This window comes from Mustela nivalis, assembly GCF_964662115.1.
Source record: "Mustela nivalis genome assembly, chromosome: X".
Classification (NCBI taxonomy): domain Eukaryota; kingdom Metazoa; phylum Chordata; class Mammalia; order Carnivora; family Mustelidae; genus Mustela; species Mustela nivalis.
In genome coordinates this window covers 70,822,881-70,838,279 of record NC_139040.1, presented here as the reverse complement: position 1 = coordinate 70,838,279, position 15,399 = coordinate 70,822,881, and the positions used below count along the sequence as shown (strand labels likewise).

Sequence of the window (15,399 nt, the reverse complement as noted above, 5' to 3'; positions counted from 1 at the left end):
GTGCTCACTCACCAGTTTATGATAGAACATCTCAAATCATGGTTCACATTGACAAAAAGTAGGGAAGACTGTGCTTGATCCTATCACATGACCAAAGTGTGACAGGGTGATGATCTGTTAAAAGATATGGAGTCAAGGAAGAAGAGAGAAAGATGGTGGCACTGCACAAGAACCCTAGGCTCACTCATCCCATGAACACAACTACATAACTATCAAATCACCTTAAATAGCCCAGAAATCAACCAAAAGACTGGCAGAACAAACTCTCCACAAGTAAAGGTAGTGAATAGGCCACATCAAAGAAAATAGGGAGTACAAAGATAGGGACTGGGAGATAAAAAGATGGCCACTGCAGTGGGAAGGTAGCTGCAACACAGAGAAGGGTGAAAGACAGAGAACTAACAGGATAGCCTAACATGGGAAAAATGAATTCCCATAGCAACTGGTTTATAAGGTGAGAGGGGCTGAATTTCATGAGTTCTTGCAACCAGCAAGGCTTCAAGCCTGGAAGTTTAAAGGGCAATGGGCTCGGCACAAATATAGCCTGAAAGGTATTGTGCTACTTTGGAATGAAGGAAGGCAAACAACCCATAAACATTCAGCACTGAAACAGGGATCTGAAGAACACATGGGCACATTATATGGAGGGTATTTGCTCATTTTGAATCCTATCCCAGAGACACAGCATTCATGGAGAGATCTCTCCAGGAACAAAGAAACCGACAGATGCCATTTCCCTCTACCATCTCTGAGCATAAGCAGAGAGCAACCTATGGGAACCCGTACAGGACTGACACTGGCTACCTAGCTTGCTTACACAAAGCCCCACCCACCCACACTGTGGTGAAATAGCCCTTCCCAGTCACATTTGACATGGCAAGCCCCTCCCCCAGAAGACCAGCCCAAACCAACCTCAGATCATGTCCCAGTCACATTTCACATGGCAAATCCCTCCCCCAGAAGACCAGCCCAAACCACACCTCAGACCATGTCTGCTGACCCGGGAGTTTTGCAGAGTGGCAACAGGTCTCATGTGACAAGCAGACCATAGCATACGTAATACAACTTGCCAGATTCAGGCCAGGGACCAAATACTGCCCATAACATACAAAGAGAGCCTCTGGAGACAAGTGGCCATAAGGATAAAGCAGCCAAGACACAAATGCAGTACACACAGAGCACACATTGGCGACATTCCTAGAACTGCCAAACCCTGAGGAACAGGGGACATTACATGGAACAATGAAACAAGACCGCTTCTTCATAATACCTTTACCCTCCAAAACAGGAGATATAGCTGACTTTCCCAACAAACAGAAACAGGAACAGGGAGAGACAAGAAGAGAAGACAGAGAAATCCATCCCAAATGAAAAAATAGGATAAGGTCATGACTGGAGATCTAAGCAAAACAGATATAAGTAACTTGCCTAATGGAGTAATTAAAGCAATGATCATGAGGCTACTCGCAGTAATTAAGAAAAGAATGGAAGACATCAAAGAGACTCTTAACATGGAGATAAAAAAGAAAAAATCAGAGATAAAGAGTACAAAAAAAGGAGATTAGAAACATGTTTGATGCAATGAACAGCAGGCTGGAAGCAGAAAAATGAATTATTGACCTAGAAAACAGAGTAATGAAAAGTGGCCAAGCTCAACAAAAAAGAGAAAAAATTATGTAAAACAAGAATAGAGTTAGAGAACTCAGTGACTCCATTAAATATAATTAATATTCATATTATAGGAGTCCTAGAAGAATAAGACAGAGAAAAGAGGGCAAAAAATTTATTTGAAGAAATAGCTGAAAATATCCCTAATCTGGGGAGAGAAACAAATATCCAGATCCAGGAGACATGACACATCTCCAACAATATCAACAAAACACAATGGGAAAAATCTGTAGCCAAGAATACTGTATCCAGCAAGGCTATCATTCAAAATAAGAGAGATAAGGAGTTTTCCAGAAAAACAAAAACTAAAGGTGTTCGTGAACATTATTCAAAACCTGAAAGAAATATTAAAGGGCCACTTTGTGTGAAACAGAAAAATAAAAAGTAGTCAAAATGTAGTAAACACAAAAGCTGTAAAAGTGAATATTTATGTAAAAAATCAGTTAAGGAACTCACAAAATAAAAGATGTAAAATAAGACACCATATACCTAAAATGTGGGGAGGAGAGGAGCAAAGAAGGAATTCATACTTAAAGGACTATCACCTTACTATAGACTGCTATAAGAAGATGCTATATAAACTTCATGGTAATCACAAATCAAAAACCACTAATAAATATGCAAGGAATAAAGAGGAAGAAATGCAAATTTATCACAAATGAAAACCAACAAACCATGGAAGAGAGAAAGGCAAAACAGATTCAGAGAAAATCTTCAGAAACAACTAAAAAACAAGTAATAAAATAGTAACACATACATAATCTATCAATAATAACTTGCAGAGTAAATAGACTAAATGCTCCAATCAAAAGACATTAAGGGTGGCAGAATGGATAATTACAAAAAAGATCCATCTATATGTTGCCTAAAAGACAACCATTTTAGACCTAGACACCTTCAGATTGAAATTGAGGGGATGGAGAAACATCTATAATGCAAATGAATGTCAAAGAAAACCAGAATAACAATACTTAATATCCAACAAAATAGACATTAAAACAAAGACTGCAGCAAGAGACATAGGACATATACAATAATAAAGGGGACAATCCAATAAGAAGATATAACAATTGTAACAATGGTAAATATTTATGCACACCAAATGGGAGCACCTAAACACATAAAAGAGTTGATAACAAATAGATGAATAAAAAAAAATCTATAATAATACAGTAGCAGTAGGGGACTTTACTTCCCCACTTACATCAATAGACCAACCATCTAATCAGAAAATAAAAGGAAACAATGACTGAATGACACACTGGAACACATAGATTTAATAGATACTCAGAATACTCCATCCTAAAACAGCAGAATACAGTCTTTTTAAATGCACACAGATCATTCTCCAGAAGAGATCACATATTAGCCCACAAAACAAGCCTCAACAAATTCAAGAAAATGGAAGTCACACCAAGAAGCTCTTCTAACCACAATGCCATGAAACTAGAAGTCAACCACAAGAAAATTTATGGAAGACCACAAATATATGGAGGTTAAATAACATGCTACTAAACAATGAATAGGTCAACAAGGAAATTAAAAAAGAAAAAGAAATAAAAAAGTACATTGAAACAAATGAAAATGAAAACACAATGGCTCAAAACCATTGGGATGCAGCAAAAGTGGTTCCAAAAGGTAAATTTCTAGCAATACAGGTCTATCTCAAGAAGTAACAATAATCTCAAATAAACAACCTAACCTTAAACCTAAAGGAACTAAAAAGAGCAACAAACAAAACCTAAAACCACCAGAAGGAAGGAATAATAAATATTAGAGAAAAAATAAATGATAGAGAAACTTAAAAAAAAAAAAAAGAACACATAAATGAAACCAAGAGCTGGTTCTTTGAAAAAAAAATCAATAAAATTTACTAGACTGGCTTATCAAGAAAAAAAGAGAAAGGACTAAAAGAAATCACAAGTGAAAGAGGATAAATAACAAACAGCACAGCACAGAAATACAAACAATTCTAAGAGAATATTATGAAAAACTCTATGGCAATAAAGTGGACAACCTAGGGGGGAAAAGGATAAATTCCTAGAAATATATAAATTACCAAAATTGAACCAGTAAGAAATAGAAAATTTGAACAAGCCTCTGATCAGCAAGAAATAGATCAACAATCAAAAACTCCCAACAAACAAAAGTCCAGGGCCAGATGGCTTCAGAGGCAAATTCTACCAAATACTTAAAGAAGAATTAATACCTAGTCTCCTCAAACTATTCCAAAAAATAGAAGGAAAACTTCCATATTAATTATGTAAGGTCAGCATTACCCTGTTTAAAAAAAAAACAAAAACAAAAACAGATAAATATACCACAAAGAAAAAAGGAACTAAAGACTAGTATCTCTGATAAACTCAGATGCAAAAATCCTCAACAAAATACTAGCAATCAAAATTCAATAATACATAAGAGAATCATTCATAAAAGATCAATCAGTATATATTCCTGGGATGCAAGATTTCAATATTCACTAACCAATCAACATGATACAATAAGAGAAAGGATACGAACCATATGAACATTTCAATAGATGCGAGAAAAAGCATTTTACAAGGTATAACATCCATTCATGATAAAAAACCATCCACAAAATAGGTTTAGAGAGAACAGATGTCAACATAATAAAGGCCATCTATGAAAAGCACACAGTGCACATCATCCTCAATAAGAAAAATTGAGAGCCATTCTCCTAAGGTCAGGATAAGGATGTCCACTCTCAATACTTCTATTCAAAACAGTACTGAAGGTCATAGCCACAGCAATCAGACAACAAAAAGAAATAAAAGGAATCCAAATTGGTAACGAAGAAATAAAACTTTCACTATTTGCACATGACATGACACTATATATAGAAAGTGCTAAAGACTCCACGAAAAAACTGCTACAATCGATTAACAAATTCAGTTGATTTTCAGGATACAACATCAACATATAGAAATATGTTACATTTCTATACACAAATAATGAAACAGTAAAAGGAGAAAGTGCATAAACAATCCCATTTACAACGCAACAAAAAATAAGATACCTAGAAACAAATCTAAAGACATGAAAGACCTGTACTTTGAAAACTATAAAACAGTGAGGAAAGAAATTCAAGAGGGAACAAAGAAATGGAAAAACATTCCATGTTTCTGGATTGGAAGAACAAACACTGTTAAAATGTCTATGCTAACCAAAGCCATCTACACATTTAATGCAATACCTATCAAAATACCCACAGCATTTTTCACAGAGCTAGAACAAACAATCCTAAAATTTGTATGGACTCACAAAAGACCCCAAATAACCAAAGCAATCGACAAAGAAAGGCAAGGCTGGAGACATCACAATTCTGGATGTCAAGTTATATTACAAAGCTGCAGTAATCAAAACAGCATCATACATATACAAAAACAGACATATAGACCAATAGAACAGAATAGAAAATACAGAAATAAATCCACAATTATATGGTCAGTTAATTTTCCACAAAGCAGGAAAGAATACCCAGTGGAAAAAAGAGTCTCCTGAACAAATGGTGCTGGGAAAACTGGACAGCCACATGCAAAAGAATGAAACTGAGCCACTCTCTTACATGATACACAAAAATAAATTCAAAATGGATCAGAGACCTAAATTTAACACCTAAATTCATAAAAATCCTATAAGGATTTTTTCCCTAACATTGGCTATAACAACGTTTTTCTAGATAGGTCTCCTGAGGCAAGGTAAATAAAAGCAAAAATAAACTATTGGGAATACTCAAAAAAAAAAAAAAAAAGCTTCTGCACAGCACAGAACCAACAAAACTGAAAGGCAACTTACAAACTGGGAGACGATATTTGTAAATGATATATCCAATAAAGGGCTCATATCCAAAATATATAAAAAGCTTATAAAACACAACACTCAAAAAGCAATCCACTTTAAAAATGGACAGAAGTCACAAATAGATATTTTTCCAGAGAAGACATATAGATGGCCAATAGACAGATGAAAAGATGCTCACCCACAGTAATTTTCTTCACATCACCACCTCTTCCCATTTTATATTATGCTCAGCATCAATCACCATCAGGGTAATGCAAATCAAAACCACAATGAGATATCACCTCACACCTGTCAGAATGGCTAAAATCAAGATCACAAGAAATAACAGGTGTTGGTGAGGATGTGGAAAAAGAGGAATCCTCTTGCACTGCTCGTGGGTATGCAAACTGCTGCAGTCACTCTGGAAAACAGTATGGGGTTTCCTCAAAAAGTTAAAAATAGAGCTATCCTATAATCCAACAATTGCACTGCTGATTATCTACCCTAGGACCATAAAAATACCAATTCAAAGGGATAAATGCATTGATATATTTATGGCAACATTACTTACAATAGCCAAGTTATGGAAACAGGAAAGGTGTCCATTGGTTGATGAATGGATAAAGAAGATGTGGAATATACATACAATGTAATATTATTCAGCCATAAAAAGGAATGAAATTTTTGCCTTTTGCAATGACATAGATGGAGCTGACAGTATAATGCCAAGCAAAATTAGTCAATCAGAGAAAGACCAATACCATATGATTTCACTCACAGGTGAAATTTAAGGTACAAAACAAATAAGCAAAGGGAAAAAAGAGATGGAGACACAGAGAGAAACAAACCAAGAACAGACTGTTAACTATAGAGAACAAACTGGTGGTTACTGGAGGAGAGGGGGGTTGGGAGATGGGTTAAATAGGCAATGGGAATTAAGGAGGCACTTGTGATGAGCACAGAGTGATGTATGGAAATATGGAATTAGCATATTGTACATCTGAACCTAATATAACACTGTATTTTTACAAACTATAATTAAAAACTTAGAAAATGCTATGGAGTCAAATAGTCTGCCTTTGAATCCAGGCTTCACCACTTAAAACCTGTTTGATTCTGAACAAGTTTTAAAATGTCTCCATGCCTCAGTTTCCTCATTTGTAAAATGGGGATAGCATCAGTCCATACTTTATAGGGTTGTGACAAGTATTAACAAGATAATACATGCAAATATTCAGCCCAGTGCACAGAATACACGCTCAACGAACATTAGCCATTATGACTGATATTGACTTAGGCTTAATAGTAAGCCTTTGTAATGGGTACAAGGTTTCTTTTTGGAGCGATAAAAATATTCTAAAATTGACTGTGGTAATGGTTGTACAACTATGAATGTACTAAAAACCAGTAAATGGCACAATATGAATGGGTGAACTGTATGGTATGTTAACTATATCTCAATAAAGGTATTTTAAAAATAACCCCAAAAATAAAAGAGGCCTTGGATCTATTCATTAATTGGAACAGGAGGAAGAACATAAGGGGATCTTGGCCTAAAAGCAAATTATTAACATTATCTGCCCAAAACCTGTAGAATACATGAGGTTTACTTTCTTTTCTGATGATAGGCAAGACCTTTATAGTTGTAGCCCACCTACAAGGAGGGGTGAGGGTCACCATGCTAAGCCTAGAGATTATATTAAAAATGCTACGGGGGGCACCTGGGTGGCTCGATGGGTTAGGCCGCTGCCTTCGGCTCAGGTCATGATCTCAGGGTCCTGGGATCGAGTCCCGCTTTGGGCTCTCTGCTCAGCAGGGAGCCTGCTTCCCTTCCTCTCTCTCTCTGCCTGCCTCTGCCTACTTGTGATCTCTCTCTGTCAAATGAATGAATAAAATCTTTAAAAAAAAAATCCTTCAGCTTTAAAAAAAAATGCTATGGAATGAAATCAGAGATAAAGGGGTAGAAAAACATCACTTCTCATCTCAGACCAACTGCAGACTGACTGCAGACTGCCTAAGTCTATTTGGAAAACATTTTGGCATGATCAAAATGGAATTAAACGGGCAGTTGAAGAAAAATCCTCTAAAGGAAAGGTCAACATTGAAAACAAGGGGAAAATAAATGGAAAACAATGGGCTGTACAGAAGAGGACAAGTCCTCAGGGATCCTCCAAAAGCTCCAATGTATTCTTTCAATTCTTTCTCTTATCCACAAGAGATCTACTCCCATTTAGTAACCTCAAGCAGAAACTTCATGGCAGAGAAGACAGTTCTGTTTTTATTTATTTATCTCATTGTCACTGGTAAAAAAGGCAAGACGAAGCAAGATGCTACCACTTGACCTGGGAATATGTTCAGAATCATTTCCCCAAGCAGGAACATTTGCCAGGTACCTGATGAGTCCACACACTGACACAGGCTAATTAAACAGAAAACGAGAAGTTTATATGTCATCTATAACTTATGGGGGAAGAGTGACTGAAGAAAAAATAAAGCAGCTGGTGATCATACCTGATTCCTAGTGAATACTGGGAAGCAGCTATGGAGAGGAAAGGAGAGAATGGATAGCAAATACTTCATTGCATTCAACTTTAAAAAAAAAGACCCCTTTCCAGATCCTTAAGTAATTTTCTTCACATCACCACCTCTTCCCATTTATATTATGTAAAAAGTAGAGGCTCATGAGAGGTACCATTTTTTTTAAGTTGTCACACAGCAGACATGAGCTAACTTTCTTGTATAAGTAAAAACTGAAGCATATTATTCATTAATTAAATTCCAGATTCTACAACCTTCTGAATATATGTATGCCTGAGACTACCTTCCCACCAGTCAAAACTCCCTAAAAGCACGAAAGACATCAGCCTAAAGGTAATTAAATGAGGCCTTCAAAATATGTAGCAAGAAAGGACACCAGGTGAATTTCAGGGGAACTAAATTTTCGTCCAGTTTTGTCACTAGTAGTATAACCTTTAATAGGTCTCTCCAGTCCTCAGTCTCCCCCTCTAAAATCTAAGGACTTTAAAATACATCAGTAGTTCTCAATCTCAAGGCAATACTACAGCCAGGGACACTTGGAAATGTGTGGAGGTGATTTTGGTTGGCACAATAACTTAGAACTACTGGCATTTATTCCAACATAATGAAGGAGAGCTAAGATACTGGACAGCTAGCAATGCCCAAAACAAACAAACACAGCGAAGAACTATCCTGTCTAAAACCTCAAGAGCATATTTATCTCCCTTTCCCAGAAATAAATGGACAAAACAATTAGATCTTGTCAACCTCTAAAATCCTTTGCCATAGGCAAATGTAAGAAAGAATACTGCAATACTGTGTTTGTCTTATCAAGACTGAATGGTGGGGAAACTTCAATCATATTTTTCTCAGTAAATGAGGAGAAAAAAATTACTCTGCATTTCATGCTCTAAAACATGTAATTAACAAAATCTCTTCAGGAACATATCTGAATCTGGCAATGAGCCTTACAATAAAGACACATTAGACACACACACACACACACACACAGAGAACTATTAACTGTAACCAGATGTTCCTTAACAACCCTTTGTTTAAAAAAACACAAACAATAAATTCCATTAGACTTTGTTGTTCACATTTTAAATCCAAGTGAAACTAAGGAACAAGTAAGAAAAGGGGTTGGAAAAGTGTTCATAGAACAGCAAAATGTTTACTTTGCTGGATCCACGTGTTTTAGGCCAATAAAAAAACATGAGTGGCTGGTTATCAGCTGCAACCCCAAGAGTCAAGGGGGTGGAGTTGAAGAGGTTTTACTTATTAATGTAATTTACCATTTTTAATTCCTGCTCTGAAATTCTTCCCACAAATCTGTATGATGTGATCTGCCATATGGATCAGAAACAGTAAGCTACATTGTGTCTGTTACTTACCAATCTGGTAAATCAACTGGAATAAAAATTCGAACTCCAGGGTTTTAAGCATGAGCTGTTATAAACTGATAATTAACTCACTGATACAAAACCAGCAGGCAGAGGGAAAACATAAAAGCCTCTAGCAAATCAACAGAAGAAGGGCCAACAGTCAAATAGGATCTTTTGAGAAAATAGGTTTGAGGAAAAAAAAATAGCTTTTCTGATTTTTCTGGACACAAACTATAATAACTCCATCCATACCCATTACTCATCAAAGCCAAATTTAACCGCTTCCTGAAACCAACCAAGAGATTATAGCAAATAAATCCTTTCAAGGATGTATTTCAAAAAGGAGTTATTTTCTGTGGCAGAAAAAGCAGATCTCTAAAGCAAACCCCACCTTGGCAGTAGTCTCCTAGAATACAGCCTGGAGTTTCAGAAATTTAAAAATCCTGAATCTGTGCTAGCAGTTTTTGCCACTGGCCTCACTGGGCTGGTATCCAAACTCTGGGGTCTAATGTCTCAAAATAAGCCAAACCCAATTCTGAACAATCACCCTTACTGTTTAGTAGCGTCTTCTAAGAATATTTCGCTCCCCAAAAATTCTCATCTATACTGGGGAACTAATATCTGTATTTGCCTCTGACTAATCAGTTATTTTCCTTGCCACCCACCAGTTGACTTCTAGCCAATCTATCCACAACTGTTATTAACTTTCAAAGACCAATATGGCCCTTCTAAAGGGCCAGTTATGTGGATCAGTTTTTTTTTTTTTTTGAAAATTGAATAAGGAAAGGGAGAAGTAAATAGTTTGTCTCCATCTAACATTTGCAAAAGGTGAAATATTAAAAAACCTCTAGCAATTTTAATGCCTAAGGAAACCCATTTTCAACTGCCAAAAATGATTCCTTCTCTCACCTCTGCTCTCACAAATCAAAGAAATAAGCATGGGGAATGAAGTTTTGCTTATGCTATCCAGCTGATAAAAATTCTAGACTCACATAAACTACCCTTATTTTATTCATTTCAAATAGGCTTCTCAAATCTTTTATGTTCAAATAAAACCCTATCTTCTCTCTCGCACTCACTCTTGTTTTCTCTCTCTCTCTCTCTCTCTCTCACACACACACATACACACACACCATCCAGGTTATCAAGCCAAGAATACTTGTGACTCATCCTTGATCTCTCTCCTTTCCTCCCTTCCCCTCCCTCTCCCTTTCCTTCTATATCTCTCAACCAATTCATTGGCAAGTAATAGTAAAAAAGAAATTAGAGTCACCATCACTTAAGTGGGCCCCATGCCCAGCATGCAGCCCATTTTAGGGCCTAAGATCAAGACCTATGCTGAGATCAAGAATCAGACACTTAACCAACTGAGCCACCCACAGGCCCCATCGGTTCCATTTTCTAAACATCCTGAATCACTATGCACTTTCCACCACCTCCACCACTACTTTAGTCCAGGCCACCATCACCTTTTACCCAGATTTTTGTAATAGCATTTTAACTAATCTTCCTGCTTCCACTTTTAGTCCTATTTCATTAAACCTATAGAAGCTACAAGCAACTCTTAAAAATATAATACATATGATATTCTCTATCCTATTATCTTGTATTTTTTCATAGAACTAATAATTATCAAGAAATATTATATAAATAGAAAGAAAGAAAGGTAGGAAAAGGTAAAGGAAAGGAAAGAAAGGAAGGAAGAAAAAATATCTTATTATAGAGAACAAACTGATGGTTACCAGAAGGGAAGGATTAGGGGGCTGAATGAAATGGGTGACAGGGATTAAGGAGAGCACCCATCCTGATGAGCACTGGGTGATGTATGTAATTGTATTATATGCCTGAAACTGATATAACACTATATGCTAACATACTAGAATTAAAAAACTTTTGAAAAATGAAATACCTTATTTAATTATTTACTACACTTTATGTTTTTCCTCATTAAAATTCAAGCTCCGTAAGAGAAAAAACTTGGTCTCTTTCACTACTGAATCTGCAATACCTAGAAATTTCATGGCATATAGGAGATGTTCAATAAATATGTGCAGAATTAATAAATGAATTATTTTTGAACACACTTTAAGTGAGCACTTACTTCACAAAACAGGTGCTATGGGTGATGGAGACAAGAAAGACAGTCCCTGACCTGGAAGAGCTCATATGAGGGATAAAGACATTAAATAATTATAATACAATGTCATGAATGTAACAATAAAAGTATAAATCAGATGACCTGGAAAAATAAAACAGGGAGTCATGTGACTATACTTGCATGAGATGCAGAAAGCTTCATAGAAGAGAATAAATTTGAGGAGGAACTTGAAAAATGCATACATTTTCTAGACTGAGAAAATGTGCAATGTGTATGAAAGATATAGGGGACAATAAAGGCTGAGAATGGAATTGTAAGCAAGGATATGGGGCATAAGAATAACAACAACATTCAGGAAAAACTAAGTAGTTTGGTGGCTAGAATGGAGTGTATGTATGGGGGGAGGCTAGGAAAGGAAGCTTGAAGAGATGGGTGGCTGTCAGACTATAAAATGAGCATGCTTTGTTAAGAAGTTTGATATTAATTCTTGTACACAGGGAGGAATCAAGTGCAAGTAAAGAGTGAAAAAGATTCATCCATTCAACAAATGTTTAAGTGTGTGGAGATACTTGTTTTTAAGGAAGATAAATCAGGTAACAACAGCAAGAGTATACCAACATTTAGAATAAACTAAAGGGAGGCAGAAAATTGGAAGATGCTAGCAATACCATACTGTTTTGATTACTACAGCTTTGTACTATATTTCTTTACTCTATTTTTTAAATGTTTTTATTTTAATTCCAGTTACTTACCATACAGAGCAATATAGCTCCAATTGTACAATATAGTGATTTAACACTTTCATACAACAGCTGGTGTTCACCTCAGCTAGAGCACTCTTTAATCCTTACCACCTATTTTACTCAGCTCCCACCCCCCACCTTCCCTCTGTAACTGTCTGGTTATTCTCTATAGTTAAGAATCGGCTTCTTGGGGCACCTGGGTGGCTCAGTGGGTTAAAGCTGCTGCCTTCAGCTCAGGTCATGATCTCAAGGTCCTGGGATCAAGCTCCGCATCGGGCTCTCTGCTCACTGGGGAGCCTGCTTCCCTTCCTCTCTCTCTGCCTACTTGTGATCTCTGTCAAACAAATAAAAACAAAACAAAACAAAAAAAAAGAATCGGCTTCTTGTATTGCCCCTCTCTCTCTTTTCTTCCCTTTTCCTTCCTTGTTTTGTTTCTTATATTCCACTTATGAATGAAATCATATGGTATTTATCTTTCTCTGACTGATTTATTTCGCTTGGTATTACACGTTCTAGCTATATCCACAAATTTGCAAAAGGCAAGATTTCATACTTTCCTACAGCTGAGTGATATTCCATTATGTATATGTACACCACATCTTCCATATGAATTCATCAGTCATCGGCCATTTGGGCTCTTTCCATAATTTGGCTATACTTGAAATGCTGCTATAAACATTGGGGGTGCATATTTCCCTTTGAATTAGTATTTTTGTGTGTTTTACATAAATAACTAGTAGTGCAATTGTTGGATTATAGGGTACTACTATTTTTAACTTTTTGAGGAAATCCCATGTTGTTTGCCACAGTGATTGCACCAATTTACATTCCAACCAAAGGTACAAAAGGGTTCTCTTGTCTCCACATCCTTGCCAACACCTGTTGTTCTTGTGTACTTGATTTTAGCCATTCTGAGAGGTGTGAGGTGATACTTCATTGTAATTTGGATTTGTATTTCCCTGATAATCAGTGATGTTGAGCATCTTTTCATGTGTCCGTTAGCCATCTGTATGTCTTCTTTGGAAAAATATCTATTCCTATCTTCTGACCATTGGGTAAAAAAATATCTATTCCTATCTTCTGACCATTTTTAATTGGATTATTTGGTTTGGGGCTGTCGAGTTTTTTATAAGTTCTTTATATATTTTGGACACTAACCCTTTATTGGATATGTCATTTGCAGATACTGTGGAGAGCCATGCAGCAGAAGCAAGGAGTCACGTACTAGGCGAGGCTTGAGGAGAAGGGCAGGTGAATGTTTAACCTATGGTATGTGGGGGCGCTCAAGGGTGACGCACAACCTGTACTAAAGCATTGGGACTAGTATAAGATTAACCAGGGACCATGGGAAAGGCACAGGAGTAAGTGAACAATAAGTTTCGGGAGCTCACGTCATTAGACACGAGCATCCTGCATGCTCCGGACTGAAGTCATCTGTGTCCCTTCTGATTGGATGTTATACTAGTTGTGTTATGTGGTGATTGGTTGCTTTCTATCCGCTGTGTTCTATAATTTGGGGCTATAATCGTTGTACGGGGTCCCGGGGCTGAAGATTGTCAATAAAGAAGTTTGCCACTCACCTCGTCTGCGGGTCGTTCTTGCGGGCCGAGAGCGACATCTGGTGCCGAAACCCGGGACCCGAGACGCCGGACGCAGAACGAGGATTGAGGTAAGAGCAACGATAAGGAAAAGAGTGCACCTATTTCTGTCTATTGACAGGGAAGTTCCCTGAAGACGATCGGAGGTTAGGTTGTTTATAAAGTTCTTCAGGGACGATAAGAAGCTCCCCGTAGACGATAAGACGTTAAGTGGCTGGTGAAGTTCTACGGGGACAATAAGGAAAGTTTCCTCGGGATGAGGAACAATTTTAGTCATTAGAAGGTTCTCTGGGGACGATCATAGACGAAGCAATTTAGGCTCCACAGAGACTATAGTAACGAAAGATTTCCCGGATGGGAAACGAGCTTGCTAGGTATAGGATGGAGGGTCCTTTAAGAGATATCCTCAAAGCAAATGGCACTCCTTTAAAGTCAAAGACAGCTCGCGCCTTCTTGAAAGAGGTAGGGGAGATTGCCCCCTGGTTTATAGAAGAAGGACTCTTGAATGTGCCTCAGTGGGAACATCTGGGGGAGGATTTGAGGCAAAGCCCCACCGTTACTGCCGGCACTCTTGCCGTGTGGTCCCTTGTGAAAGTATGTTTGCAATCCCCCCGAGAGCCCCTGCAGCGAGCAGTACTACAGGGAGGGGAAGTTTTTGAGCAAGTGAAAGAAGAATCCCGTAAGGGCTCCTCCCAAAACTCTGACTCCAAAAGCGAAAGCTCAGAGGGGATTACGCCGCTTCCGCATTCTAACCCCACAGCGCCACCCCATGAGTGGCCCCCGCCTTATAAGACCAGCTGCACCAAGACGTGCTATTGTTTTATTTTAAATTTCCTCACGGTCGACAGAGACGGCATTTCGGCCGCGGAGCGGCATTGGGGCCAACAGAAAACACAGCAGTTAATGGTGAAATGGAAGGATGTCCTTACTGGCTTATGGAAAGGGCCCAACCCGGTGCTTAGGCGGCACCGAGGTTCCCTTTGTGTTTTCCCGCAGGATGCGCCCGCCCCACTCTGGGTGCCGGAACGCCTCACCAGGCTGGTGGCCACGGAGCCTATGGAGGATGCTGGTGATGGTGATGATAGCGACGATGACTGTCCTGCAGCCTGTTCCCACGAAGGCGGAACCAATTCAACTGTGGCCGAGACAAGAGACTGCCCAGCTTCAGACCCTTCTTCAAATGGCTCAGCATAGAGTGCATTCTTCTCACCCGAACTCATGTTTGCTACTGACGCTTATTTTAATGCAACACGTGTTGGCAATCCTCCTCATGCCGAGTTAACTGTTGCTCAGCTTGCTGAAAGCTTCGTGAGCTCTTTGTTCTCTCACTTCCCTTCCCTGACGCATGCATGGTATGTTATAGGAACTATTATAGGTGTATTAGCAATAATCGTTATTCTTATGTGCCTTTTGACCCTGGTATTAGTAATAAGAACTTTATAGTACTCCTCCTCAGGCTAGACAAACGAACCAGCCTAATGAGTGTGACTCAAATGTTCTTAAAGCTGTAGCTGCTGAATAACATGGCAAACATGGCCATGATGGCTCTGGAGGCTAGTGCCTCCCCCTGAATATGGCTCTGTATGCTG

The 15,399-nt window shown here is 38.1% G+C and overlaps 2 protein-coding genes across 14 annotated transcripts in view; one reads left to right on the top strand and one right to left on the bottom strand.

Moving 5' to 3' along the window:
• Nucleotides 1–15,399, bottom strand: part of OPHN1 (oligophrenin 1) — a 559,221-nt gene that overhangs the window by 473,402 nt on the left and 70,420 nt on the right. The window lies entirely within an intron of this gene.
• LOC309856605 (uncharacterized protein) lies at nucleotides 6,748–15,065 on the top strand (the record flags this gene model as incomplete). Its single annotated transcript, XM_082717945.1, has 3 exons — nucleotides 6,748–6,840; nucleotides 13,765–13,881; nucleotides 14,807–15,065. The coding sequence occupies 3 exons, from the start codon at nucleotides 6,748–6,750 to the stop codon at nucleotides 15,002–15,004; spliced, it is 408 nt and encodes a 135-aa protein (XP_082574071.1). The 3' UTR covers nucleotides 15,005–15,065.